Source organism: Canis aureus, chromosome 8 (assembly GCF_053574225.1).
Source record: "Canis aureus isolate CA01 chromosome 8, VMU_Caureus_v.1.0, whole genome shotgun sequence".
Classification (NCBI taxonomy): Eukaryota; Metazoa; Chordata; class Mammalia; order Carnivora; family Canidae; genus Canis; species Canis aureus.
Genome location: NC_135618.1, coordinates 59,697,027 through 59,722,301, shown reverse-complemented (window position 1 = coordinate 59,722,301; position 25,275 = coordinate 59,697,027). Strand labels below are relative to the sequence as shown.

Here is a 25,275-nt window from a genome sequence, read left to right as displayed (position 1 = left end):
TCGCGAAGATCGGGCGGTGAACCTGGCGGCGCGGTCGCCTCCCAGGAGAGCTTTGCCTCTAGGCGGCGGCAAAACGCTAGAGCTGAGAAGGCGCAGATCAGCCGAGGTCAAGGCCTAGGCGGGCTGAGTGGTGTCGGGAAGCTCCAAGGGCAGGGAGACGGGTCCTGGGTCTCAGATGGCTGAGCCCCCAGGGCGCAGACTGCCGCTTTGACCGCGGCGCCCACCCGTGTCATGTGGGGGCCCAGAAAAGAACAGATCTACAGAGGAGTCTGTATGCTTGAGTCCCCTTTCCCGGATTCCACGTGAGCCTGGGGCTGTCTCCACTTCATTGTTTTATTATGTACAAACGCTACAGAACGAGGGGAGCAGACACGCGTGGGGTAAGAGGGGCCCGGTGGGGGGAGTTCACAGGGCAGACGGTGCACTGGGGCCGGGGGAGCAGCACACAGGCCATATCTATAGGGCAGGCGGGGCAGGAAGGGGTTAAAAACGAGATCCAAGCCAGCCAGATCGCAGGGAGTTGCGGGGGTGTCGTCCACCTTCTGATCTCCCCCCAAGGTCACAGTGCATGCAATAAAATATATGTACAGGAGCTGGATCCTTCCTCTGCGGGGGCCCTGAGGGTCCAGGGCTCCCTTCTTGTGGAGGGAAGCCAGTGGCGCCCTCTGGCGGCCAGGCCAGGCTCGAGCCACATGCGGCAGGAGCAGGGGTCAGTCCCAGCCGTTGTCTTTGATCATGTGGTTGAGTTCAATGATGTACTTCCCCTCTTTGTACTTCTGGCTGCTCTCGAAGGCCTGTTCCTGAAAAGAGGGGAGAGGACATCGTCCCTGGAGCAAGGGCTTTACCAAAAAGAGATTAGGGTTGGGGAGCAGGTATGTCTGGCCCCATTTTACTTATAAGGAAGCTGTCATGCAGAGAAGCCAAACCAGCTGGCCACAAGACACACAGCCGGGAAATGACAGAGCCAGGCTTCTCACTAATGGGACAGACAAAACTCTGAATTACCGGGACTTTTTAAGTACTCTCTGTTGGCTCCAACAGAGAGGATATGGAAGTTTCTTAAAGACCCAGAGATTACAACAAACTGGTAGCCTGAAGGCCAGTTTTGACTTATGCGTGTGTTTTGTTGGGCCAGCAGGGTTTAGTAAAAATAACTTTAAAATACTAAAATATAGGTGGGCCAGGCTTACTCCAGTTTGCCAGACCGGCCCCTCCCTCCCCAGATGCAAGCACTTGAGTTTTTGGCCTCTGGATTAGGCCATCGCTTTATTTGACAGAAGTCCAGAGAGGTCAAATCACCCGTCTGGGGATGCAAAGCAAATCTGTGGCAAGGGCAAGGGTGAACTCGGGTTAGGCAGCCTGCCTGCCTCTGTCTGGGGCATCCACCCCACAGAGGCACTGCAACTCCAAGTGATGCCTGAAGAGTCCTGTCCCTTGCAGTTTCCCCAGAGCATCTTCTCTTGCTGCATCTAATCTGATCCCCATAACAATTTTGGGTGCCAGGTAATGGCTTTATCCTCCACTGCCAGATAAGGAAATGAGACTCAAGGTAGTGAAATCAGACCCTGGACAGCAGCTCTGGCAAGGAGGGCAGTGAAAATGAGGCTCATGGTCGCAAGCTCCATGTCACTGTGAGTTCTTGGGCAATTTCTCTGAACCTCTGAATGGCAGTGGAAGCTGGCGGTCAAAGATGTGGAGTTAAACAAAACCCACAACCAGGATTCTGGTCCCTATTCTGTTCCTTACCATTGTGTGACCTTGGGAAAGTTACCTAACATCTCTGGGCCTTCTTTTCTTCTGTAAAGTGGAGCTAATAATAGACTCTACCTACAGGATTGTTGTAATGATGGAATGAGATAATGTGTGGCAAGCACACAGAGTGCATGGCCCATAAACATTCAATAAATGGTCATTCTGATGATGGCCTCATCTCTAAAATGGGGATGCATGTGCATGTGAGGAGAGGGATGGGTGGAGAGAAAAATTCTAAAATCCCCTTGCAGGATGTGACAGAAAAGAGCATAGTCAGGGGATGAAAAAACAGTTTGACTTGTGGGAGCTGAGCCTGTGTGCTCTGAAAGATTACTACACGACTGCTTGTGAGGAGGTGATGTGAGGTTGTGTCAAAGAGTAGTCTGGGGTCAGAGGTCACAGACTCACATATTTCCAGCCCAAAGTTGTCTTGCAGTTCTCGCAGTGGATGTCAGCAACAGCATGGAGGCCTGTCAGCAGCACCCGCTCCTCGGCTGGCCCGCAGCCCACGTTCACCCTGCGGGGAGATGGGGGCAGTCGCAGGGAGGGTCCTGCCATCACAAAGCCCCCCTCTAGCTTGTATCCAACTGTGTCTGTCCTTAGTATCCAAGAGAAGGGCGATCACATCTTCTAACCTGAATCAGGGGACTTTGGGAGTCTCAGCATGATGCCGGGGTCATAGGTCATGACAGAGATCAGGAAAAGAAAGAAGGGGGACCAAATACTCACACAGAGTTGAAGAGGTAGGCACGCCCCTGACTGCCCTGGAAGGACTAAAGGGTGGGAGGGAGAGAGGAAGGGAGTCAGGGCTATTGGTGGAAAGCTGCCAGGTAGCCCTTCTAGCCTCTCATTCTAGCCCCAAATGTGACCTGGTTACCTTGGAGATGAGGTCGTCGTGGTTGGCCAGGTGAGCGCGGCAGTGGGCACAGCTATACCTCCGGTGACAGTCATCCAAGTAGGCCTGAAACGTCTTGGGCTTTGAAATCCGCACCATGGCGGGGGCCGGGGGCAGTGGCCCCACGCGGGGAGCAGCCCACGGGGAGCAGAGGGAGCCCAGTGCCTGCAGGGAAGGGAGTGAGTGGGCTCTCAGGGCCTGGGCCACACACATGCAGGCACACCCAGGGCCATGGGGACTCTCTCTGTCACACTTGGCTGCTGTCTTCTCTCCCCAGAGCCAGCAGCTTCTCCAGGGGCCAGAGCCAGCTCAGTTTTGACTCACTGAGAAGGCCTCAAGTTGCATCACGGGGAAACTGAGGCTTGGAGGAGCCTGAAGTGAGTCATCCATCTACTTCCGGCCTCACCCCTGCTGACCTGGTAACTGAAGCTGGAGGAAGGGGCTTTGCAGAGGATGAGCTGACAGTTCTCATTTAGGGGGAAGTAGGGAGGGATGAGGAGCTGGATGGTCCTTAGGACCTCACCTGAACTGCCAAGGGCGGGGGCGGAGGGGGGCGGGGAAGCGGCTGCACGTGAAGTACAGGGCGTTCACCTGGGGAGAGGGTCCCTCACCTGGAGAAGGCAGGGGCCCTCACTGAAGGTGGAGAGTCACCTAGGAGGGAAGGGGCTCTTACCGGGGGTGGGGTGGGGGGCGCCGAGGCCCGGTCTGTGCCGAGGGTCTCTTACCTGCGTCGCGGAGCCTTACCTGAGACCCCGGGGCTCACCTGGGGCGCGGGGGTGGGGGGCGGGCGCCGGGGGAAGGGGGCAGTCCTCGCTGGCGGGGCGGGGGCGCGGGGCGACGCGCAGCCCTGACGATGCGGGCCTCACCTCGCCTGGGCGCGCGGGGGCCCAGTCCGCCGGGGTGGCCTGGCCTGGGAGTGGGGGGCGCTCCTGGTGGGCGCCGTCCCCCCCCGCCCGGGTTCGCAGCCGCCGCGACTTGTTTACACCGAGACCAGCTGCTGCCGCCGCTGCGGCGGGAGGGGGAGGGGGCCGGCCTCTGGTCCCGGCGGTCGCCGTGGCCAATCGGCGCGCCGCATGCAAATGAGGGGGCGCGTCACACAGCGGCCAGCGCAGGCCCGGGCTGCCCTTCCCCCTGCTCCGGGCTCCGGCCCGCCCGGAAATGCGGCTGCGGCCCGCCCGCCCGCCCGCCAGCCCGAGGCCGCTCGCCGTCTGCCCCCCGCGGGCTTCGAAGGGGCCGGGCTCTGCGGTGCCGGAGCTGCGCCGGGTTAGGAGGGGGGTGGTGTCTGGACGCACGCCCCGGGGAAATAATCGCCGTAATTATCTGCGTTTAACCGCCGCCCGTGCCCCACTCTCTTAATCCCCGCAGCAATCCTACGAGGCAGCTTTTGCTATTGTTCCCATTTTACAGGGGAGCAGAGGTCAAAGAGGTCTAGCAGCTCTCCGGAGGTTATGCAGGCGGAAAGAGGCAAAGTTGGGATTCTCACTTTGGTCCGATCGCCCGCTCTTTGGGAATGGGAGAGCTAACGGTACCCATCCGCGTTAGACCTCTGGGAGCTGGAGCCTCAGAACGTGCCAGTTCCTACTGCTGAGCATCACCTCTTCCAGGCAGCCTCCTATGATGCCCTTGCCTATGCAGGCTGGGTTAGGGGTCTGCTGTGGGTTTCCACGGGTTTCTACCCTACTAGACCTGTCTTCCCCCCTGCAGCGGCCCCAGTAAGAAGCCTGGCCTAAAGTAGTCGACAAATGCCTGTGAGATGTGATTTGTTTGGGAATAAGGTACTAGGGCTGGAGAGGACTGAGGAGTTTGGGGGAGCTTCTGGCTTAGGTGTGGGTATGGAGGGTTGGAAAGGCTGAGGCAGTCAATCAATGGGCACTGAGCATCCAGCCTCCAAGGCCATGTCCACCCTCTGCAGCCTGGTGAAGAGGCCCACAGGACTAGATGAAGTCCCTTGCTGTGTGTGCCTGGGGCTCTTCAGGGCCTTAAGAGAGTGGAACCTGTGGCTCTGAAGGGGCAAGAGGCCTTGCTCCTTCCTGCAAGGGACATTCCTGAGAAGCGTGGAGGCCAGGCTGGCACAGGGTGTGGCATTACTCTGGGTCTGGAATGTGGTGGAACTAGTGGGTCAGGCTGGTTAGGGCCCCAAACTCTGGCCATAGACTGGCCTCTTCTGCCCTCAGTGGCCATCTTTGCAGTCGCCTAGGACCTTGTCCCATCTGTGCCCCCCAAACACCAAGCTGTGACTCAAAAGAGGATATTTATTGGGAAAGAGACCTAGGCAAGAGGGTGAGGTTTTCTGGGCTTTTAGGAGGCCTGGGCAGATCCTCGGTGATTGTCCAGGTAGTGCCTCAGGGCTGTGGGGTAATCGGTCATGACCCCGGTGGCCCCCAGGCTGTAGGCTGCTTCAAAGTCCGACTCTTCATTAAGGCACCAAAAGATCACCTGAGTGGGGAGGGAGGGGCTCATAGTTTCACACAGCTTTACCTGGCACGTCCCCTTGCATCCAGATGGTGGGAGCCCTTCTGTGTGGAGACCTCCCAGCAGTGGGACGCTGGAGAGGACTGTTGGATCATCAGGAATTTTGTAAGTTGGTTATTAAACACGGCCATTATGTAATACTAAGTTATATAAATTTGTAATTCAATAAATGCTCTTAAAAATGTAATAAATACTCAAAACTCATCACTTCCTCATTATTTTACTACATGTTACTATTACCTACACCCTGGAGGTTAGTCACATCTGTTGACTGTTTAAGGTGGAAATGTTACCCAAACTCTGTGCTCAATGACTTCACGTTGGCAGCCTGAAATTGGACAAGGTGAGAGTACATATGCCAGAGAAATCATCTATGGTTCAGATTGGAGCCACTTTTCTTCTCCCCTGCAAAGCTAGCTGTGGACCTCTCCCAGTCTCCCTGAGTCTGCTCTGCATCTTCCCTGGTGCCTGAGTCTTCTCTTGTGGGCATGGATATGGGGAGAGATGGTATGTGTACCTGGGGCAAGTCATTGGATCTCTTGGTTTCTTAATGTGACCAATGAAAATGATGATCCAACCTCCAGAGTTGTGGTGAAAACCCTCAGAATTGGGGGGGGGCGGCTAATCTGAAAGAGGGGTGTCATCCTCATGCCTCACTCACCCCCACATCTGGGCAGTCAAGTCCTGGCCTGTCAGCTAACTCCTCCATCCATCCTGCTGCTTGCCACCTAAGCCCGACACCTGACAGTGACAGCACCTGCCTCCTCCACCGGCCCCCACAGTCTCTTCTCCACATGATGACCAGAGTGACCCTTAGTCACAAACAACTGGATAGGGCTCTCCTCTGCTTAAGGTCCTCAAAAGCTTCCCTTCCTCTAGGCTGATGTCTGGGCTCCTTACTGACGCTCACAGGCTTCCTGCCTCAGCCACTGCTGCCTTCTCCAGCTCCCCTTGTACCACTTCCTCCACACTGCAGCCCAGTGGAACCTCTCTTCAGTTCCTCCCACTGCCATGGCCTCTGGCTCCTCCTGGCTCTCCCATATGCTGAGCCTCTTGCAGGAGATGCTCTCCTTTTCTCTCCCTGCCAGCCAGCTCCTCACTTGTTCCTGAAGGCCTCCTTTGACCCTACAGACCACAGCGCTATTTCCTTTCTGTCCACTTGGTGCCCTGTGATTGCTTCATTTCCTTCCACTGTCCCTGATTTGATGGTAAGTTCCCTGCTCCTTCCCTGGCACTGCCATGCCTGGACTGTAGCGCATTCTCAACAAAGGTCTGCTAATTAAATGACCTGGTCAAAGTGGATGCCCAGGAGAGGGGCAGGGAGGAGACTGGGCTGGTTTTTACCTTCTCTGGTCTCTTTCCCAGCCCCACTCACCCCCTCATCAGGAATCAGGACAGTAGGTTCAATACATCATCATCATCATAATGGCTGGCGCTTATCAAGCCATTGCTAGGTAACAGTTAAATATACCATGACCCCCACTTCACAGATCGAAAGACTGAGACTCTAAAGGTGACCTGCCCGGGTGACCTAGTTAGCTGGTAGCAGAGCTGTGCCTGGAACGCTGTACTAGGCTCACGTTGTGAACCACCCACTTGCTGAGGGGGTGACGGTCAAGCCTCACCTGCACTCCTCGCTGTTCCAGGTGTTGGATCAGGCTTTTCCTCATGATTAACCTGGTGGGAAGCGGGTGCCAAAGGCGGTGATGAGAGGGGACGAGGGAGAAGGGCAGTGGTAGGTCTCTATGGGGACATGCCACCCAGCATCCTTGCCCCCTCACCATTTGGAAACCATAGCCGCCAGCTTGTTCAGCCCAGAGCAGGGAAATGGGAAGTAGGTCCTGCAGAGAGATAGTGTCATGGTCAGTCCCCTGCATCTTACTCTGTCACAGGGGTGGGGTGTTGGCGGCCCCTGGCCAGTGTTACCCGGGCCGGTCTAGAAGAACCTTTGCAACTCCCCAGATGAACAAGTCCTCTACTGCTGGGTGAGATTCTACCCTGACATCCGGGCCTGCATACTTGGAGAGTGTGCCTTCCCCTCACTGTTTTACAAAAGAGGAAGCTCAGTTTTTGAGAGCCAAAGACCTGAGCCCACTCGATTCTCAAGCTGGATGTGCAATCTGAAAGTCCCCTGGTTGGGCCTGACCAGCTTCCTGAGGCCAAAGCTCAGTGGGTCTGCTTATCGTCCTGATTGGCCCACGTCAGGGATGATTTTAGGGGCCCTTTATAAATGTCCCAGTGCAGGCTCTGGAGTGAGACCCAGGCAGGCAAATTCGTACCCTACACTTCCAGCTGTGTGGCCTTGAGCAAATAATAGAACCTCTCTGAACCTCAGATTCTCCGGGGGTACTGTGGGGGGTCACGATTCCTGTAACTTCTGGGCTGCTGCAAGGTAAAGCTCTCATCAGCTAAGGGATGTGAAGACACTTTGCCAACCCTATATAAGGTTCTGCACACAGAGCGCAGTAGTCTGATGATATCTTTGTAGCAAGGGATTGTGGGGGCTTGCTGGGACCTCCCTCAGGGCAACAGAGGGGAGAAGAAAGCACTAGAGCTGCCACAGAGTTCTCAAAAAGGGAAGGGAGGGGCCAGGCTTAAGAGCTGGCGAAGTATCCAAATTCCTGATACTTTACCCAGCTGTTACTTTGTTAATCCTGGTCTCCCAGCAGGAGAAAGCTTGCTTTTCCTTTTGAGAATCAGAGAATGATACTATAACTGATTAATATTTGTCTCCCAGCCAGACTGTGTAGGCTCACTGGGGACAGGGACCTTACCCCACCCACATCTTATTTACTAGTGTAGTTGCACCTAGAACAGAGTAAACATTTCGATAAATATTTGTTGGATGAATAAATAAATACTTTGTCCTAAACTCTATCCACATCAACACACATCTGCATAGAGTTTCAAGGGGTACGTGGGCCCCTGCTCAGAATTCATGAATGCTTGCGGAGAACCACTGTCTTCAGAGGACCCTGGGGGCTATCCTTGAGGATGGCCAGGGAGCTGGGACTTGAGGTGTGGGGTATTTCTCTGAGGACAGAAGCATCTGGGGACCTGGGGGAGGATGCAGAAGGAAAACAGGAACCCTGTGGGTACCTATTGATGATGGTGGGCAAGAAGCAGATGAAAAACCTCTCCGGGATATGGACGAAGGGCAGCAGCCCCAGGTAATAGAGCAGCACCAACCACAATCCTCGGGTTATCGTGAAGGCGAATGGCATCTCAGGGTTCTGGGAGGCAAGGGGAAGTGAGACGGGGGTCAGTCTGCTTCTGGAAAAGCAGAGAGGAGGCTCGGGCTGCAGGGGGAACAGTGCTGGACATTCAGAAGCTCTACTACTTGCAGGATCAAAGCTATAACCTTGGCCAGGTGTTCAGGCCTAATTGCACCCCTCCCCTCCTCCCCAATCCCCCAGTTCCCACCATCATGCCTGTGCTCACATTCTCTCTAGCATCTCTCCTCTCCAAATTCTACCCTCTGAGACCCTTCTCAGGGCCAGTCAGTTCCTCCACACACCCCCAGACCTGCCCAGCCTCTGCCCTGGAGCCTCCTGCTCCTGAGAGGAGGGGTGGCTGGAGGAGGGAAAGCATGGACTCACAGCAGCCCTGCACTTCTTCATGATTGAGCTCTTTTCCGAGGCCCAGATGGTGATTTCATTGCGGTCAAAGTGCCTCACCAGGCCAGCTATCTGGGGTGGGGAGGGATGATGATGATGATGATGATGATGATGATGATGATGATGAAGGGGAGTCAGGCCTCTCTCCGGCCCCAGGCTCCCCCCACCCTTGCCTGTAGTACCACCTTGTTAATGAGTTCTTCATTTCCCTTTTTGACCTCCACGCTCATGGGCATCCGAGGGAACCTCCGGAACACATCCTCCAGACTCACCATACGCCGATCTGACCCATGTGCAAAGTGGCCTAGGTGGGTTGTGCAAGAGGGATCAGAGGGGGATGGGTGGGGTGGGGTGGGAACCTGGTGGGAGGAACGGAGTCCCAGTGGAGAAGAGAGGGCAGGAGGTGAGGACATGACCCCACTTGGTAAGGTCATGCTCTCACCTGGTGAGAAGTAAACTTCCAGCTCCTCCTTGTAGAGGGGCAGCTCCTGGGGAGAATAGGGAGCAAGTGACCAGGAGGCTCGAGTGGAAGCATAGTGGCTCTTTGGGGATTGTGGGGGAGGCCAGGCAAAGCCCACCTCAAAGTCCAAGCTGCTCACATCCCTATTCACGCCTGACTGGCGAGACAGGTTCTCGTCGTGGGACAGCACCACCACACCATCCCGTGTCAGCTGGCAGTCAAGCTCCAGGAAGTCGGATCGCTGGGCCATGGAGCTATGAGAGTGAAGGTCAGTGCAGGGGGGCACCCAGGGAAAGGGGGAGACCAGATCACAGGGTGGTGCAGAGGTTTAGGGGAGTGTGGGGCAGGACTCACAGCAGGATGTGCAGCGCATAGCTGCACACCTCCAGGGGGCCCCAGTCACTCAGGCTAAGAAGTGAGTGGCGCCCTCTGGTGTCATGCAGTGCACGTCTGGCACCACCTCAGGCTGCAGCTTGGGGGCAGGTACACTCACTTCTCCATGGCTTCTATGGTGTGTTCCAGTCGCTCTCCAGATCCTGTGTGGGGCAACTGGGTGGGTCCCAGGGCCTGGCCTCCCACCTCTCCCCTTATCCCCTGCCTCTTCTTCCTTCTTCCACATCCTGCCCTGCCACCTGGCTCTCCTCCCCCCTGGGGCTCGGCTTGCTTTCTAATAGCCTGCTGCTGGGGCCTCCCCTGCTGCTGTCCACCCTGGCACCTTGCTGTCCCGACTCCACCCTCAGTAGTCACCATCGCCATCCTCCCTTCCTACTGGAGCCCAGCTCACCTGCCCGGTGGGCCCCCAGGCGCGGCAGGAAGGCTGGAGCCCAGGGTGTGTGCAGCAGGCGAGGCCGGCGCAGGAAGAAGATGGAGAGCATGACATAGCCGCCCAGGGTGGGTAGGGCATAGTACAGCAGAGGGCTCATGGTCATGCTGCCTCGCTGGGCTCCCGCCGAGTGAACCCAGACGCTCCTGATGTACTGTGCTGCCTCTGCTGACTGCCTGCCCGGTGTAGGCTGGCTCCGCCACTGGTCGCCACCACACCCCTGGGACCTGCTGAGCCTGCTCCTGGCCTCAGGCCAGGCTGCAGTGCTCAGCTGGGGATGGGGGAAAGGCAGGAGGAGAGACTCCAGCAGCCCTGGCTCTCCCACCTTTAGACCTTTCACAGACCCCAGCACCCTGCTCTCCTTGGCCACACTGCAGGAAACAAACCCCCTCCCCCACTGGGTTGGCTACAACCTTCCCCCCTCCCCCTCCCATCTGTTTGCAGCTTGGGTGTCTAACAAGCCACCCTTAGCCATTTCCAGAGAATCTAGGGGTGTGTAGGATGCCCCTGAGTCACCCCCAAAACACCCCCAGCCAGTTAGACAGGAAGCCAGTACAGAGGGAGAGGACAGTGACTAAGGGGAAAATTGACCCCGCTCTGTCCAGGAGTCTGGTGTTCCTGACAATCCTGGGGAGCCAAAGATCACCAAGACTGGGTGAAGCCACACAACTGGGAAATGGCTGGGCAGGTGTGTCAGTCCTCAAAGCAGTGGTGAGGGTCGGGGCGTCGGCAAATACAGACAGAGCCAGGGCCATCATATACACATCTCTATATTTATATATTAGATACAGGCACAGGGGTGGGCAGGGGCACCAGGCTGTCCTCGTGCCCCCAGCTCCACTTCTGTTCACCCACACACAGAGGCAGCAGGGGGTGTTAGATGTGGCAGCTTTGAGGGAGGGGGTTTAGGCCTGGGCCCTGTTCCTCAGGGGGACTAGCCCTGGAGCCTTAGGAATATTCCTTCAGGGAAAACGGGGTGGGGTTTTAATGGGTCAGTGTCCCCCATCCCCCCACCACCCTTCAGTCGGTCCCCGGGCAGCCAGAGCCCTTCCATTCCAGAACTACCAGAGACTGGGATAGCTGGGGTAGACGAAGGCAAGCAGCAGAGGGCGATTTACTTTGGGGCCACCTAAGCCCCTCAGGTCCTGGGAGGGGAGGCGGGGCAGAGGGAGACTTGGCCTGCCTGGAGCAGGAGGCCAGAGCAAAGCCGTGGAAGGTGGCCAGGTGCACCCTCTGCCCCGACCTGGGCCACCAGGGGTCTGGGTGGGGCACAGTGTCCATTTCCTAACAGTCCGGCAGGGGAGGGGCAGGCAGGAGGCAGAGCCTAAACAAAAAGGCAGGTGGGAAAGGGAAAGGAACCGTTAGCACCCACCAGTGGACCTGCCGGAGCCCTGACCTCCACCTCCCTCATCCCATCCTCATGGCTGCCTGGGATGGGCCTTGTGTTCTTTAACCATACTTGGTGAGAGCATCAATGCCTATCTCAGGGTACAGCTGGAGGGCAGAATGAGTTAATGCACATAAACCCCAGAGAACAGTGCTTAGTGCTCAGTGTTTGCTCTCGTCCTTGGGACACTCCCCAGGAAACTGAGGCACAGAGAGCTGAGGTGTCTTGCACAATGTCACATGGCTCTTACTAAGTGTCAGGGCTGGAGTTTGAGTGTAGGTGTGTCTGCCTTCCTTCCATCAGGCTGCAGCTGGCCAGAAAGACGGAAAAGAGACTCGAGGAAGGAGATCTGTGTGGGCGGGCACTTGATCCACTGACCCGGGCACCAGGTGTGAGGGAACTTGGCATCTGGGACAGGCTGGGTACTGCTGGCTCCTCCCAAGGCAATTACTGCCCCACCTGCCTCTCTGTCCACACCTGGCTCTGGTCCTCAGATGGGGGAGAGGGGCCCTCAGGGACCTCCAGCTATGGAAGCTGGAGCATGCAGGGTGTTGCGAGGTGGGAGACCTTCAGGGCTGGGGGAGAGGGAGAGGGATGTGAAGAATTGGTGGCCCACAGGTCTGTGGCCTGAGCAGGCTCTAGCCTTTCTGTTGCTACCATGCACCTGACTCATGGGTGTGAACAAGCCTGTGATTATATGGAGGTGTGCTGGACACATTGGTATTGGTGAATCTGTGTGTGGGCAGTGGGGAGCACTCACCAGGCCCCAAGGAACAGAGGTGTCTGTCCAGACTAGGGGGCTTCCAGCACCCCAGGCTGGAAGCGGGCTGTCTCCTGGAAGATGAGCTCCTTCAGACGCTCCTTGGGTAGATCATCCAGCTCCATGTCGAAAGTGAAAGGCTCCTCAGCCACTGGCTGGGGTGGCAAAGAAGTCAGGCTCACGCTGGGTCCCCCATCCACCTACCCACCAGCCCTGTTGCTGGTGTCTGGCCCACCTCATCTGTTGGGTCGTAGTACTGCTCCAAGTAGGGATGAGCCAGTGCTTCTTCCACTGTAATCCGTTTGTTGGGGTTAAAGGTCAACATCCGGTCTAGCAGGTCAAGGGCTAGGTAAGGGCAGGAGTCAGGGTCAAAGAAAAGGCTGGAGAAGCTCCCAGAAGCATCACTTTGCTTCTTGTGCCCAGGGTAGTGTCCACTTAGGCAGCTGCTTGGCTCATGTACCCTCCTCTGCACTGAGTTTTTACCCTGTACCAGCCCCCATGTCCCTCTCACCTTTGGAGTCTGACTTGGGAAAAAGCTTGGCCCATGCCACCTTGGTCTTGGAGGGCAGAGACTGTAGGTAGTTTCGGGCCTTCATATTGATGATACAGTTCAAGTCCTCCTGGGATGGAGAGCCTAGGATACCTGTGGGTAAGGTGGGTGCCTCAGTGAGAGCTCTCTCCCTCCTGGGAACAGAAGGAACCCCAAACAGGAGTCCCCTCCAATGAGCTCCAAGCTCTGACAGTTATCTCCCAGCCAATACTATGGTGATGAAGGGCAAGGGGTCTGGATTTGGGCAGCCACAGATTCAAATCTTGATGTGAACGCTTCATAAGTGTGGAGTGTAGCCTTGCTCTTCCCATCTATCGAACAGGGATTGTGTCTGTATCTCACTGAAATACTGTGAGATGCTGTAGGGGCTCCACACATGGTAGTACCCTGACCATCAAGAAATCTCACCTCCCACTAATCTCCTCCTACTTGGCTGGCCAGGCCCCCCTCACCTAGAATGTGGTTGAGCTGGTCCAGGTAGTGCTTGCCAGGGAAGATGGGCCGGTTGGAGAGCATCTCAGCCAGAATGCAGCCCACAGACCAGATGTCGATGGACTTGGTGTAGCCCTGGGGAGGAGGAAAAAGCAGTGGGCTCCTGGACCAGCCTCAACAGGGGTCTGCTGTCTGGGCCAAGCCACTACTCCAATCTAGGCTCAATACCAGCCAGGGAGGAGCAGGGCAGAGGCCTGGAGGCAGACTTCCTGCATCATGGGGGTCATGCCTGGCTCCGAAGTGGCTCCAGGGCTTTCTGAGACCTGGCCCCTGCCCTTTAGGGGTGGGTGCCCCCCCCCCCCATACCTTAGAGTTAAGCATGATTTCTGGAGCCCGGTACCAGCGCGTGGCCACATATTCTGTCAGGAAGCCAGTGTGGTCATGCTCAGGATCGGCAATCCGGGCCAGGCCAAAATCGCAGATCTGGAAGCCAACCAAGGCTGCTAAGCTCAGTGCTCAAGGCCCAAGGCCCACGTGGTCATATCACCCTGCCTCTGCCCACGCTGTTCCCTTTGCTTGTGATGGTTTACTCAAGGGGTCTACTGGTCACCTGGAAGCCCCAGACCCATGGGACAAGGGGACAGGCACCCAAGCCTCTGACCTTAAGGTCGCAGGTGGTGTTGATGAGCAGGTTAGAGGGCTTTAAATCCCGGTGGAGCACATTGGCTGAGTGGATATACTTGAGACCTCGCAGGATCTGGTAGAGGAAGTAGCAAACATGGTCGTTGCTCAGCTGCTGGCTTTTGAGCAACTTGTATAGGTCTGTCTCCATCAGGTCCTGCACGATGTAGCTGAGGATGGCACAAGAGCCCCCCCAGGTGGGGGTAGCGGGAGGCGCTTGGTTAAGAAGAACAGACTTTGGCAGCTAGGCTTCCTATCCCCTTCCAGCTAGTGTCCCTAAGACTCAACCCATATCATGAGCTGGACAAGGCCCAAGCTCAGCAGTTGGGCTCAGGGCCTCTTGCTGCATTCTCGGCTGGCACCCCCTGAACAAAAGTACTTCCATTCCGTGGCCTCTGTTTCCTTATTGGGAAAAGCAGGGATGATAAACTGCAGGAAGCAGGAAAGCTTCACGGTTAAGAGCAACCACTCTGGACTTGTTTTGCTGGTGGCCAAACCCCCACTCCACTGCTCATTGGCCTCATGACCTCAACCCATCTGCACCTCCATTTCCTCATGTGGAAAGCAGGGGAGAGAGAGTGGCTCTTTGGAAAGCAGTTATGAAGACTCAGTGAGGTGACCCATGGAAACCAGCCGGCCCAGTCCAGAGCCTAGCATGTTGTAAGTGCTCAGCAAACATGAACTAGTGTTGCTATGATAAATGCCTAAGCCACATGGCTGTTGAGAGGGTTAAATGAGATAGTGTGAACACCATCTGGCATGCAATAAATGTTTGCTTAAAAATAAATGCCTGCCTTATGGGGAATGGTTTGGGCAAGACAAATGAGGAGAAACTCCCAACAGCATGCTCCTCCTCAAAGAGTGCCTGGCCATACATCAGAAGATGGAAGAGTAAATGTCCTTTGGTATTTTAAGAGAAAACAAAGATTAAACATACGTTAAGTAAATAAATAAATAAATAAATGCCATTTGGTTGCTCTCTGAAAGAATAAGTCAGGGCTGTCTTTTAGAATCAGCCTTGAAAGAGCCTTCTGAAGACACCTGGGCCGATTATGCTGTTTGAGAGGTGAGGAGGCCCAGCAAGATGCAGTGACTTGCTTAAGGTCACACAGCAAGCTAGTGGCGAGTGTGGAGATTTCCTGCCCACAGCTTGTGGTGGGGGCTGCAGACAGTGCAGCACAAATCCCCACATTTGGGTGGAGAACTGGGACTGGCTGGGGGTGGGTAGGGTGGGGAGAGGTGATGGGTGCTATAAGCTGCTAACAACAGGGCCTGACAGGAAGTGGACGACAAGCTAGGGAAGCAATGTGGGGGGGGGGGAGGGCAACAAAGACAAGGCTGTCCCTCCCTGGGCGAAGTGCAAGTCCACAGGTGACTGGGGTGAGGCTCTGAGCAGGAAATGTCAGAGAAAGGACAGTTCTCATCTGGGGGAGGTTAGGAGGCAGCAACAGCAGCACCTGATTTGGGGCTTTCTGAGCCTCAGTTTTCTCATCTTTGAAATGGAGCTGATGAGACCCATCTCATACAGCAGCTGGGAGGTAGAATAAGAAGTGTCAAAGCATTTGGCGTGCACTGCACCTCACTCATAGTAGGCCCTTCAGAACGGGCAGTTTTCTTCCTTCCTGCCTTCCTTCCAGTCTGCAGACCCAGAGAGGAAAGAATCATCATCTGTTAAACAAGAACTGTCTGTGGGCAGAGGCTGGGTCACGTCACAGAAATGCAGATGTCAAAAGACAAAGCTCCCATAGAGCCCAACTCTCACCCTCCCCCCAAATGAGGCACAGCATGGAGCACAGACTTGCCCAAGGCCACACAGCCTGGTTACAGCAGGCCAGGATTCACCTCAGGCCTCCCAGTCCTCTTACACTCTGTGGTCTCTTTTCTGCTGGAAAGTTTCATTTACTGGGTTTGTTTTGGAGTGTGGCAGGAAAGAAGGAAACAGAAAGAAAGCCAACGTTCTCCCAGCCCGGCTCTGAGGCTATGCCTAGCCAGCCATCTGGCCAAGGTGAAGGATACACATCCCTCATGGCGTCCAGGGTGGGCGCCCGCAGAATGTCCCGAATGCCAATGACGTTCTCATGGCGGAAGCGCAGCAAGATCTGGATCTCCCTCAGTGTGCGCTGGCAGTAGGTCTGATGCTCAAAGGGGCTGATTTTCTTGATGGCCACGCGAACCTTGCGCACGTGGTCGTAAGCTGAGCTGAGAGGGTCAGAGAGATGTTGTTGGTGTGGCCTTACATAGGGGGAGTCCAGGCCTGGTGGCCCTACCCAGGCCTGAGCAGGGAGGGGAGGGAGCATGAGAGGACTCTGGCCAAGTCATAAACAATGCTGGTTCCTTCCTGCTGTGAAGGCCTGGGATCTCCAGGGAGAAAGCTGGGGACCAGCCAGGCAGCCCTTCGGTGACTTCACAAACAGAGGAAGAGACTGACCGTTCACTGACTTCCCCTCTCCTCAGCCCTGTCCATTCTAGTTGCCCTGACCTCTCATCCTCCCCTCTCCAGGCTGGGCTCCTTCAACCCAAGACAGGTCCAGGGAGTGGGAGGTGAGTGCAGGACGCACAGTGAGGCACAGTGAGAAGGAGGCGGTCAGGAGGGATGGGAAAGAAGGGATGAGGTGTTAGGGTCAGGCACCTGGGCAGGAGAGCTGTTCCCAGATGAACAAAGGCCCAGAGCGCACAGTGGGGACGAGAGAGCTAACAGACCCCTTCTAAAAGTTGCAAGAACGCACCCCTGGACCCCTCATGGGTCACCGGGCTCCTGGCCCCAGGCCCAAAGCCCTGCCCCACCCTGCCCAGCCCTGAGCTCTGCTCTCCCCAGCTCCTTGGCAGGCCTCACTGGGAGAATCCAAGGCATCCTTTCCCCAGAGTAGGGTCCTTCACTCGGTCCTCACTGATATCACCTCCCCAAGAATACTTCGTGTCTCCGCCTCCTCCCGCGTCCACAGAGTCCCCAGGGTCCCCCCACGGCTCCCCCGCGGACACTCCGATGCCCCTCCCTTCACTACAGAATGGTCGCTCCTGAGGCCTCCCAAGCCCCCTCCCCTTAGAACGTAGGCGGCGCCGCTCCCCCAGAGCACCCCAGGGCCGCGCCGTGGGACGCCCCGCCGGCCTCGTGAAGCCCCCGCCTCTCGGGACCCTGGGAGCGCCCCGGCCCGAGCGCACTCACCCTCGCGCGCGCCCCCCCACGAGCCCCCTCCTCCGGAACGCCCCCTCACCTGACCATGCCGTACGCGCCCTCGCCGATGTAGTGCAGCTCCGTGTAGCGCGGGCCCACGTCGAACGGCTGCCCCTTCACCACCTCCACCTCCCCCGAGACCCCCGGGCCGACCCCATCGGCTCCCCGGGGCTCCCCGCCCCCGCCCCCCTGCGCCGCCGCCGCCGCCGCCATCTCCACTCCTCCCCTCCCGCCTCCCCGCCTCCCCGCCTCCCCCCGGCGGCCCCGCCCGAGGCCCCGCCCCTTCCCGCCCGCCCCGCGCCCCGCGCCCCGCCGCCGGCTGAGCCGCGTGCGCCAGGCCCCGCCCCCGCGCGCCCCCGCGCGCCCCACGTGACCCCCGCGCGCTCCCGGGCGCCCTCGGCTGCTGCCCGGGTCCCCGGTGCCCGGCCGCTCCGTCTGCTGCTGGCAGCCCGTAGGCACGAGCGCGGCGGCCGGGAGACGGTGCACCCCTCCCGCCGAATGCAGGCTAGCCGGCAGGGCCGCCAGGTGACCTTCCCGGAGCCACCCAGCAAGCGGGTGCGGGAGCTGGGGCCGGGACCGAGTCGCCTGGCCCCGCCAGCTCTGCTGCCAACCGAGTCGCGGCCCGGGGCTCGAGATGGAGCCCCAAGGGGGCCCTCCCCAGCCCTCTGGAGTGTGGCCTCCGAGCGAGGCTCGGCCCGACGACACACGGCCGCATCCGCATTTCCCAGTAGCGTGGGAGATGGCTTCTTCGCAGATACGGCCTGCCTTTCACAGATGAGGGGCCGAGGCTGGTGACTTGGAGCCACCGAGAACCCGCAGGTCCAGACTCAGCCTAATGGGTTTCTGACAGGCCTGCGAGAGTGGACTAGGGGCTTGGCCTCTTGCCAGCGACAGTACAGTGCTGGAAGTGAGCACCCATAACCTCAGCCCATTTAGGTGGAACTGCAACAGAAGGGCGGGAAAGCTGCCTGCAGTGTTGACCAGGTTTGGTTAAAATACACTATCAGGCTTCTCTCAAAAAACAGCAAAATAGGTGACGATTTTGTTGTCATTGGACTTGGTGAAACTGGAATCCTGGCAGGATCACCATCTTTTGATGGGATGCAAGATTTTGTAGTTTACACCATACTTGGACCAGCTGGGTTTCTTCCATAGGACAACTGCACATTATAGGTGTCCTCCGATTTTCTTAACAGGATGAGCAGGGGCCATGTCTGTCTTGCTCATTACTGTATCCTCCCCTGTACCTGACGCTCAGACGTTCAAAGATTTTTGACTGGATAAATCAAATTGTATGGATGGGGAGTTGAGACTTAAAATGATATCTTTTGACACAGAGGCAGAGGCTCTTTTCAATTCCATTCAATCTCCCAGAATCAGAGCCTGTTAAAACCCAGGAAAGGGCCCTCCGAGGCCATCCAGTCCATTCCCCTCACTTCACAGAGAAGCTGTGAGCTGGACGCTTCACAAAACACATCTCCTAGCCTTCAGTAAGTAATCACGTTGGGTTTTGTTTGTTTGTTTGTTTGTTTTATAATCCCTTAGAAGCTAAGAGTAGATCCTTATGTGCATTACAGATCAAGAGACCAAATGGAACAGTAATTATGATTCTGAAATTGCTCATAATTAGATCTACAGCCAGGCACTCTAATTCAGATTAATGAGACTGAGTAGCTGGTTCCCAATAGCCTACAAGTCAGTGAAGGTTTAAGAGATGCTAATTAGATCAATGTTTCAGGGTAGGTTTGTTTGTTTGTTTTGTTTTTATTTATTCATTTGATAAGCAATTGAATTGCACTGTGTGCAAAACTCCTAGCTAGGTAGGCACTGTGGCTAATGAAAGATTACTATATAGTTGTGAACTAGTGGGTAAGAGCAAGAGCTGTCTGGATTTCCTGGGTTAGAATCTCATCTTTACCACTTACTTGCTGTGTTACCCTGGGCAGATTACTCTCTGGTCTCTCTACCCACGGAGTTTCTAATCTATTGAAGAGAAAAGATGCACATACATAAATCACTGTAATACAAGATAGATGGATGTCATATATGGTGTGTGAGCTCAGGGTTGGTGAGATCGCCCTCCTTTAGAGAAACAGGGAGGGAGCTAAGGAGGAGATAACATTTGCACGATGGAAAAAGAAGTGGGGTTTTGGAAGGTCGGCATAGAGGGAAGGCATCAAGGAGAAGGAGCAGCGTGAGCCCCAGCACAGAGGCAGGAGCATGATTTGTCTAGTGTGGCTGCAGTATAAAGGATTAAAAGGGGTTCAGGCTGAAGAGGTAGGTTGGGGGCCAGATTGAGGAAGGCCTTGGATTCAGGCAGGGAGTTTGGATGTGACTCAGTAAGCGGTAAAAGCCTTTGAGGGACTTTTGCCAGATCATTTTGCGACTGTGGGAGAATCTAATGACTCAGAGAAAGCACCACGGAGTTCAGCGTGGAGCCAGGTTTCCTGAGCGGGACCGAGCTTCCCGGCAGAGGAAAGGCTGGTGCATCGGGAGTGGTGCCTGCCACATCAAGCTGCTTTTTAGTCTTTTTCGAAGGAGTGTGACTCAGATTGCCCTCTAGTGGCTGAGGTTGGTACTTCCTTGGTCTATTTCGTAGATTGATACTTGTCTTTTTTAATTTTTATTTATTTATGATAGTCACAGAGAGAGAGAGAGAGAGGCAGAGACACAGGCAGAGGGAGAGGGAGAAGCAGGCTCCATGCACTGGGATCCCGACGTGGGATTCGGGTCTCCAGGATCACGCCCTGGGCCAAAGGCAGGCGCTAAACCGCTGCGCCACCCAGGGATCCCCAATACTTGTCTATTAAAGGCTGAACAGCTATTCTGCGCCGGCACTTTTATATACTTTGTCTCCCATCATCCTCATAGCAGCGATATAAAGTAAGTACTATGAACATTTACAGAAAAAAAACAAAAACCCAGAAGCTTACTGAACTACTGAGTTGGAAGGAGCTTTCAGAATAATTTTCTCTCACAGCTCATTGCTCTTTAGAGTTTTTCTAACAGCTGCCATTTGGCTTAGTTCTATCATCTGGATCTATCCAGACTAAATCTTAAACCAGTTCTTTTTTTAAGATTTTTAAAATTTTTTATTTATTCATGACAGAGAGAGAGAGAGAGAGACAGGCAGAGGGAGAAGCAGGCTCTGTGCAGGGAGCCCGACGTGGGACTCGATCCCGGGTCTCCAGGATCATACCCCAGGCTGAAAGCGGCGCTAAACTGCTGGGCTACCAGGCTGCCCTTAAACCAGTTCTTATCTGTGATGTCAAAGTCACAAGAGAGGCCAGCGGGTAGTTCGACTAGGGTAACAAGTGAGTAACATCTGAAGAGCACAAGTGAGCATTCCCATTCCAACCACCTCAACTGGTCAGCACAACCCAAGAAGGCAGCAGATGTGCAGGAACAGGGATCGTATCAGAACATACTTACTAATTTATGAAGATTTAAGAACTGACCTTTTTTTAAAACCCAAAACCCCCTGATATAGTTTGGGTTTTTGTTTGTTTGCATCACTTTTTCCTATCTTAGAGATGAGCTCTACTCAGACATCTCTCCTTTGGCATGAGCATTCTGAAGATCACCCCTTCTCTAAAATCATAATTTAATTTATGATTTATTTGAGAGAGAGTGTGTACCTGCATGTCAGGGCGTGGGGGAGAGGGAGACGGAGAGAATCTCCAGCAGGAATCTAACTCGAGGTGCCATCTCACGACCCTGAGATCATGACCTGAACCAGAACCAAGAGTCTTGGACACACAAGTGATGGAGCCACCCAGGCACCACAATCCCTTCTCTGAAATCTTTGTGGTCAGCACTGCCTGCCCCACTGGGCTCCCTTCTCTACAGTGTCACCCTTGGTTATGTCATACTCTGGTGGTATCAACTGTTTATGTAAATCTCTGCCTTTCTCCTTAGTTCTAGTTCAGAGTTTCAGTGTTTGCCGGACAGCTTCACCTCGAGGCTTGCAGATGCTTTCACATCCAGTGAAACTTGTCCTTTTACTTCAAACCTTTGTCTTCCAGACTCTGCTTGCCGCATTTCTGCCACCAGTCTCAGCGTTGAACCCTGTCCTGTTTCATTTGTCCAGCCAAACTCCTTGCTGTTTTATTATCATCATAGTTACTGAGACCATCATCCCTACTGTGGATCAAACCCCAATTGCTTTTTTTGTTTTGTTTTGTTTTTTACTTTTTAGATAATTTCAGAACTTACCAAAAAGTTACAAAAATATTTCAGGGCATTTCTGTATACCCTTCATCAACGCTCTCTAAATGTTAACGTTTTATTTTTTTTATTTTTATTTTTATTTTTTTTTAAATTTTTTATTTATTTATGATAGTCACAGAGAGAGAGAGAGAGAGGCAGAGACACAGGCAGAGGGAGAAGCAGGCTCCATGCACCGGGAGCCCGACGTGGGATTCGATCCCGGGTCTCCAGGATCGCGCCCTGGGCCAAAGGCAGGCGCCAAACCACTGCACCACCCAGGGATCCCCACGTTTTATTTTTATTTTTATTTTTTTTAAATATTTTTATTTATTTATGATAGTCACACACAGAGAGAGAGAGAGGCAGAGACATAGGCAGAGGGAGAAGCAGGCCCCATGCACCGGGAGCCCGACATGGGATTCGATCCTGGGTCTCCAGGATCGCGCCCTGGGCCAAAGGCAGGCACTAAACCGCTGCGCCCCCCAGGGATCCCCCACGTTTTATTTTTTAAAAAGGATTTTATTTACACAGAGAGGAGAGAGAGAGGCAGAGACACAGGCAGAGGGAGAAGCAGGCTCCATGCAGGGAGCCCGATATGGGACTGGATCCCAGGACTCCAGGACCATGCCCTGGGCTGAAGGCAGGCGTCCAACCGCTGAGCCACCCCGGCGTCCTAAGCCAGTTATTTTGTAGACTGTCCTTGGGTTTGGGTTTGTCTAATGTTTCTTTGTGATTTGTCATTTCGCTTTGTCTTCACTATTATATTCTCCCCGATACTGTTGTACTGACAAGTCTCCTTTCTTCAGCCCTTACGAGGTTTGTATTAAGCAGGCATCTTTCAGTAGCAAGAGGTCAAAGACCCAGCTTAAAACGATTTCAACAAGATAGGATGTTTATCGGCTTCCTGAAAAGCTAGAGGTAGGGACACCTGGGTGGCTCAGTGGTTGAGCTTTTTGCCTTTGGCTTGGTCATAATCCCGGGGTTCTGGGATCAAGTCCCACATTGGGCTCTCTGCAGGGAACCTGCTCCTCCCTCTGCCTAAAATCTTTTAAGATTTTATTTATTTATTCATGAGACACACACACAGAGAGAGAGAGAGAGAGAGGGAGGGAGGGAGGCAGAGGGAGAAGCAGGCTCACTGCGGGAAGCCTAATGTGGAACTCAGTCCCAGGATCCTGGGATCACGCCCTGAGCCAAAAGCAGATGTTCAACCACTGAACCAGCCAGGTGCCTCGCTGTTTCTGCTTTTATGGATGCTCTTTATGTGACATGGGTTTTTCAATAAAAGGAATCTTTTCCAGTTCCAGAATTAGCTCAAATACCACCTTTTTATGAGGTGTTTCTTGGTCTCCTCCACCTGCACGTGCTGCACCTATGCTTCTTATATCAAAGAGCTAATGTCAGATTTTTATTATATTTATTTATGGACTCATCCTGCTCTCCCTACTAAGTTGTTAAACGTCCTGAAGGCTATAGAGCTGGCATCTTTACTTTTAAACTCTTACCAGTATCCGGTATTGTTTTGCTCTCGATAGGTGTTTGTTGAATGAGGGACCTGAATATTTATGGCATGGTGTCCATACCCTTCATCAGCTGGGATAGCGCTTTTCTAGATGAGCTCAGGGTTGACTGTGTTCCTGTTAAAATGCAGCATCCAAAATAGAATCCCATTTTCTATATGTAGCCTAACCAGTGGGAGTGCAGTGGGAGTATTGCTTCCCTTGTATTGGGCCAATATTTTATTTTTTTTTCCACATAGAGCCTTTCCTTGAACCCCCAATCTGAAATATCTGCTCTTCATAGGCCTCCCTCACAGTGTTCTTTTCTTGCATGGAACTTAGCACAATTTGTCATTACAGATTCATTTGTGAGGTGATGGAGTGCAGTGATTAGCAGTGTGGGGGCTGCAAGGTCCCTTCTCTTTCTGCTTCTGTGGATTTGCTTCCCAGAACTGTGAATGGAGAGATGAGGTATGCTCCTCTTACCTGCAGAAGCTTGGATTGTATTCTTCTTTCTTTTTTTTAAAGATTTTGCGTTTTGACAAAGAGAGAGAGCTCAGAAGCAGGGGGAGGGGCAGAGGGAGAGGGTGAAGCAGGCTCCCTGCTGAGCAAGGAGCCCCATGTGGAGCTCCATCCCAGGCCCTTGAGATCATGACCTGAGCTGAAGGCAGGTGCTTAACCAACTGAGCCACCCAGATGCCCCTCTGTCACTCTACTTTGGCTTTTTCTAGGATTTCCTGTAAATGGAATCATACACTATGGAGTGTTTGACTACTTACGCTTAGTATATTTTTGAGATTCATCTGTGCTCTTCTGTATATTAATACTTCATTCCTTGAAACCAGCTTTTTTATTGAGTTATAACTCGTACATCATGAAAGTCAATATTTTAAAGTGTATAATTCAGTAATTTTTAGTATACTTGCAAGGTTATGTCACCATCACTGTTATCTAACTCCAAAACATTCTCATCACCCTCAAAAAGAAACCCTGTACCTATTAGCAGTCCCTGCCTGTTCCCCTCACTCCCTCCAGCTCCTTCCGATCACTAATCTCCTTCTTGTCTCTATGGACTTGCCTATTCTGGATATTGCTTATAAATGGAATAATATAATATGTGGCTTTTTGCACTTGGCTAGTTTTACTTCGCATGTTGTCAAGGTTAATCTAGGTTGTAGCATTCTTTATGCTTGAGTAATATTTTATTGTATGAAGATACCATATTTACATATCCATTCATTAGTTGGTGGATGTTTGGGTTGTTTCTATGTTTTTTTTTTTTTCTTTCCTTAAGTGGGCTCTATACTCATCGTGGGACTTGAATTCACAGCCCCAAGATCCAAAGTTGCATACTCCACCTACTGAACCAGCTAGGTGCCCCTTCACTTTTCTTTTTTTTGTTGTTTTTTTTAAGACTTACTTATTTGTTTTGAGAGAGGTGGGGAGAGGGGCAGAGGGAGAGAACTCTCAAGCAGACTCCTTACCAAGCACAGAGGAGTCCAACCTATGACCCATGAGATCATGACCTGATCCAAAACCAAGGGCTGGAGACTTAACCAACAGAGCCACCCAAGCGCCCACCCCTCCATTTTTTTTTTTTACTGTTATGAATAATGTTGCTATGAACATTCCTGTAAAAGTTTTTGTGTGAACATATATCTTCAAATCTCTTGAGTATATATTTAGGATAATTGCTGGATCATATGGTAACTTTATGTTTAACTTCTTGAGGAACTGCCAAAGTGTTTTCCGTGGGGGCTGCACACTTTTATATTACCAACAGCAGTATATGAGAGCTTCAGTTTCTCTCCTCACCTCTTATTATTATTTGTCTTTTTAAAAATTATGTCCTTGTATTATTATGTTAAAAAAAAGAAACTATTGCTTACTCCAAGGTCATGAAAATTTATATCTGTGTTTTCTTCTAGAGTTTTAGGGTCTAGTTTTTTTTTAAGACTTTATTTATGTATTCATGAGAGACACACACACACACACAGAGGCAGAGACACAGGCAGAGGGAGAAGTAGGCTCCATGCAGGAAGCCCGATGTGGGACTTGATCCCGGAGCCAAAGGCAGACGCTCAACCGCTGAGCTATCCAGGTGTTCCTATGGGTCTAGTTTGTATATTTAGGTCGCTGATCCACTCTTAGATATTTTGAATGTGATATGAAGTAGAGGTCCAAGCTCATTCTTTTGCATGTGGATATCCAGTTATCCCAGCACCATTTGTTGATAATACTATTCTTTCCTCATTGAACTGTGTTGGCACCCTTGTTGAAAGTCAACTCACCACAAATATATGGGTTTAATCTTTGGACTTTCAGTTCTATTCCATCAGTGTAATCATTGTTTCTTTCTTTCTGCTTGCTTTGGGTTTAGCTTATGCTTCTTTTTCCAGTGTCTTAGGGTGGACAATTGGGTTGTTGTTTAGAGATCTTTCCTCTTTTCTAACACCGGCACTTCTTATATGGGTTCAAATTTATAGCTATTCCCCTTTAAGCACTCTCAGATGCACACCATAAGTTTTTATATATTGTATCTTCATTTTCATTCATCTCAAAATAT

General features: G+C 53.3%; 3 protein-coding genes and 2 long non-coding RNA genes across 8 annotated transcripts in view; 2 read left to right on the top strand and 3 right to left on the bottom strand.

Moving 5' to 3' along the window:
• Positions 1-315: 315 nt before the first annotated feature.
• On the bottom strand, positions 316-3,649 carry YPEL3 (yippee like 3). Of its 3 annotated transcripts, none has more exons than XM_077907227.1 (5): positions 3,514-3,649; positions 2,630-2,812; positions 2,482-2,525; positions 2,161-2,269; positions 316-800 (listed from the first exon to the last, which is right to left on the bottom strand). In XM_077907227.1, the coding sequence occupies exons 2-5, from the start codon at positions 2,744-2,746 to the stop codon at positions 711-713; spliced, it is 360 nt and encodes a 119-aa protein (XP_077763353.1). In that variant the 5' UTR covers positions 2,747-2,812; positions 3,514-3,649; the 3' UTR covers positions 316-710. The 3 variants fall into 3 exon arrangements, with proteins under 3 accessions (XP_077763353.1, XP_077763354.1, XP_077763352.1); XM_077907228.1 differs by lacking the exon at positions 3,514-3,649 and adding an exon at positions 3,392-3,413; XM_077907226.1 differs by lacking the exon at positions 3,514-3,649 and having other exon boundaries at positions 2,630-3,181.
• Positions 3,650-4,885: 1,236 nt separating this feature from the next.
• On the bottom strand, positions 4,886-10,419 carry GDPD3 (glycerophosphodiester phosphodiesterase domain containing 3). The gene is made up of 10 exons (XM_077907204.1): positions 9,981-10,419; positions 9,690-9,732; positions 9,315-9,450; positions 9,179-9,224; positions 8,922-9,040; positions 8,719-8,808; positions 8,219-8,352; positions 6,901-6,960; positions 6,745-6,796; positions 4,886-5,083 (listed from the first exon to the last, which is right to left on the bottom strand). The coding sequence occupies exons 1-10, from the start codon at positions 10,123-10,125 to the stop codon at positions 4,946-4,948; spliced, it is 963 nt and encodes a 320-aa protein (XP_077763330.1). The 5' UTR covers positions 10,126-10,419; the 3' UTR covers positions 4,886-4,945.
• Positions 7,707-12,513, top strand: LOC144319298 (uncharacterized). The gene is made up of 2 exons (XR_013385167.1): positions 7,707-9,044; positions 9,366-12,513. It is a non-coding gene; the product is annotated as an uncharacterized LOC144319298 (long non-coding RNA).
• On the bottom strand, positions 10,772-17,242 carry MAPK3 (mitogen-activated protein kinase 3). Its single transcript, XM_077907197.1, has 9 exons — positions 17,042-17,242; positions 15,846-16,028; positions 13,810-13,999; positions 13,515-13,631; positions 13,169-13,283; positions 12,678-12,809; positions 12,402-12,511; positions 12,167-12,321; positions 10,772-11,343 (listed from the first exon to the last, which is right to left on the bottom strand). The coding sequence occupies exons 1-8, from the start codon at positions 17,212-17,214 to the stop codon at positions 12,199-12,201; spliced, it is 1,143 nt and encodes a 380-aa protein (XP_077763323.1). The 5' UTR covers positions 17,215-17,242; the 3' UTR covers positions 10,772-11,343; positions 12,167-12,198.
• Positions 17,243-17,382: 140 nt separating this feature from the next.
• The window catches only part of LOC144319296 (uncharacterized), a 44,831-nt gene continuing 36,938 nt past the window's right edge, over positions 17,383-25,275 (top strand). For both annotated transcript variants that reach the window (XR_013385165.1, XR_013385164.1), the window contains exon 1: positions 17,383-18,491. This is a non-coding gene — a long non-coding RNA (uncharacterized LOC144319296). The remainder of the gene's footprint in view (positions 18,492-25,275) is intronic.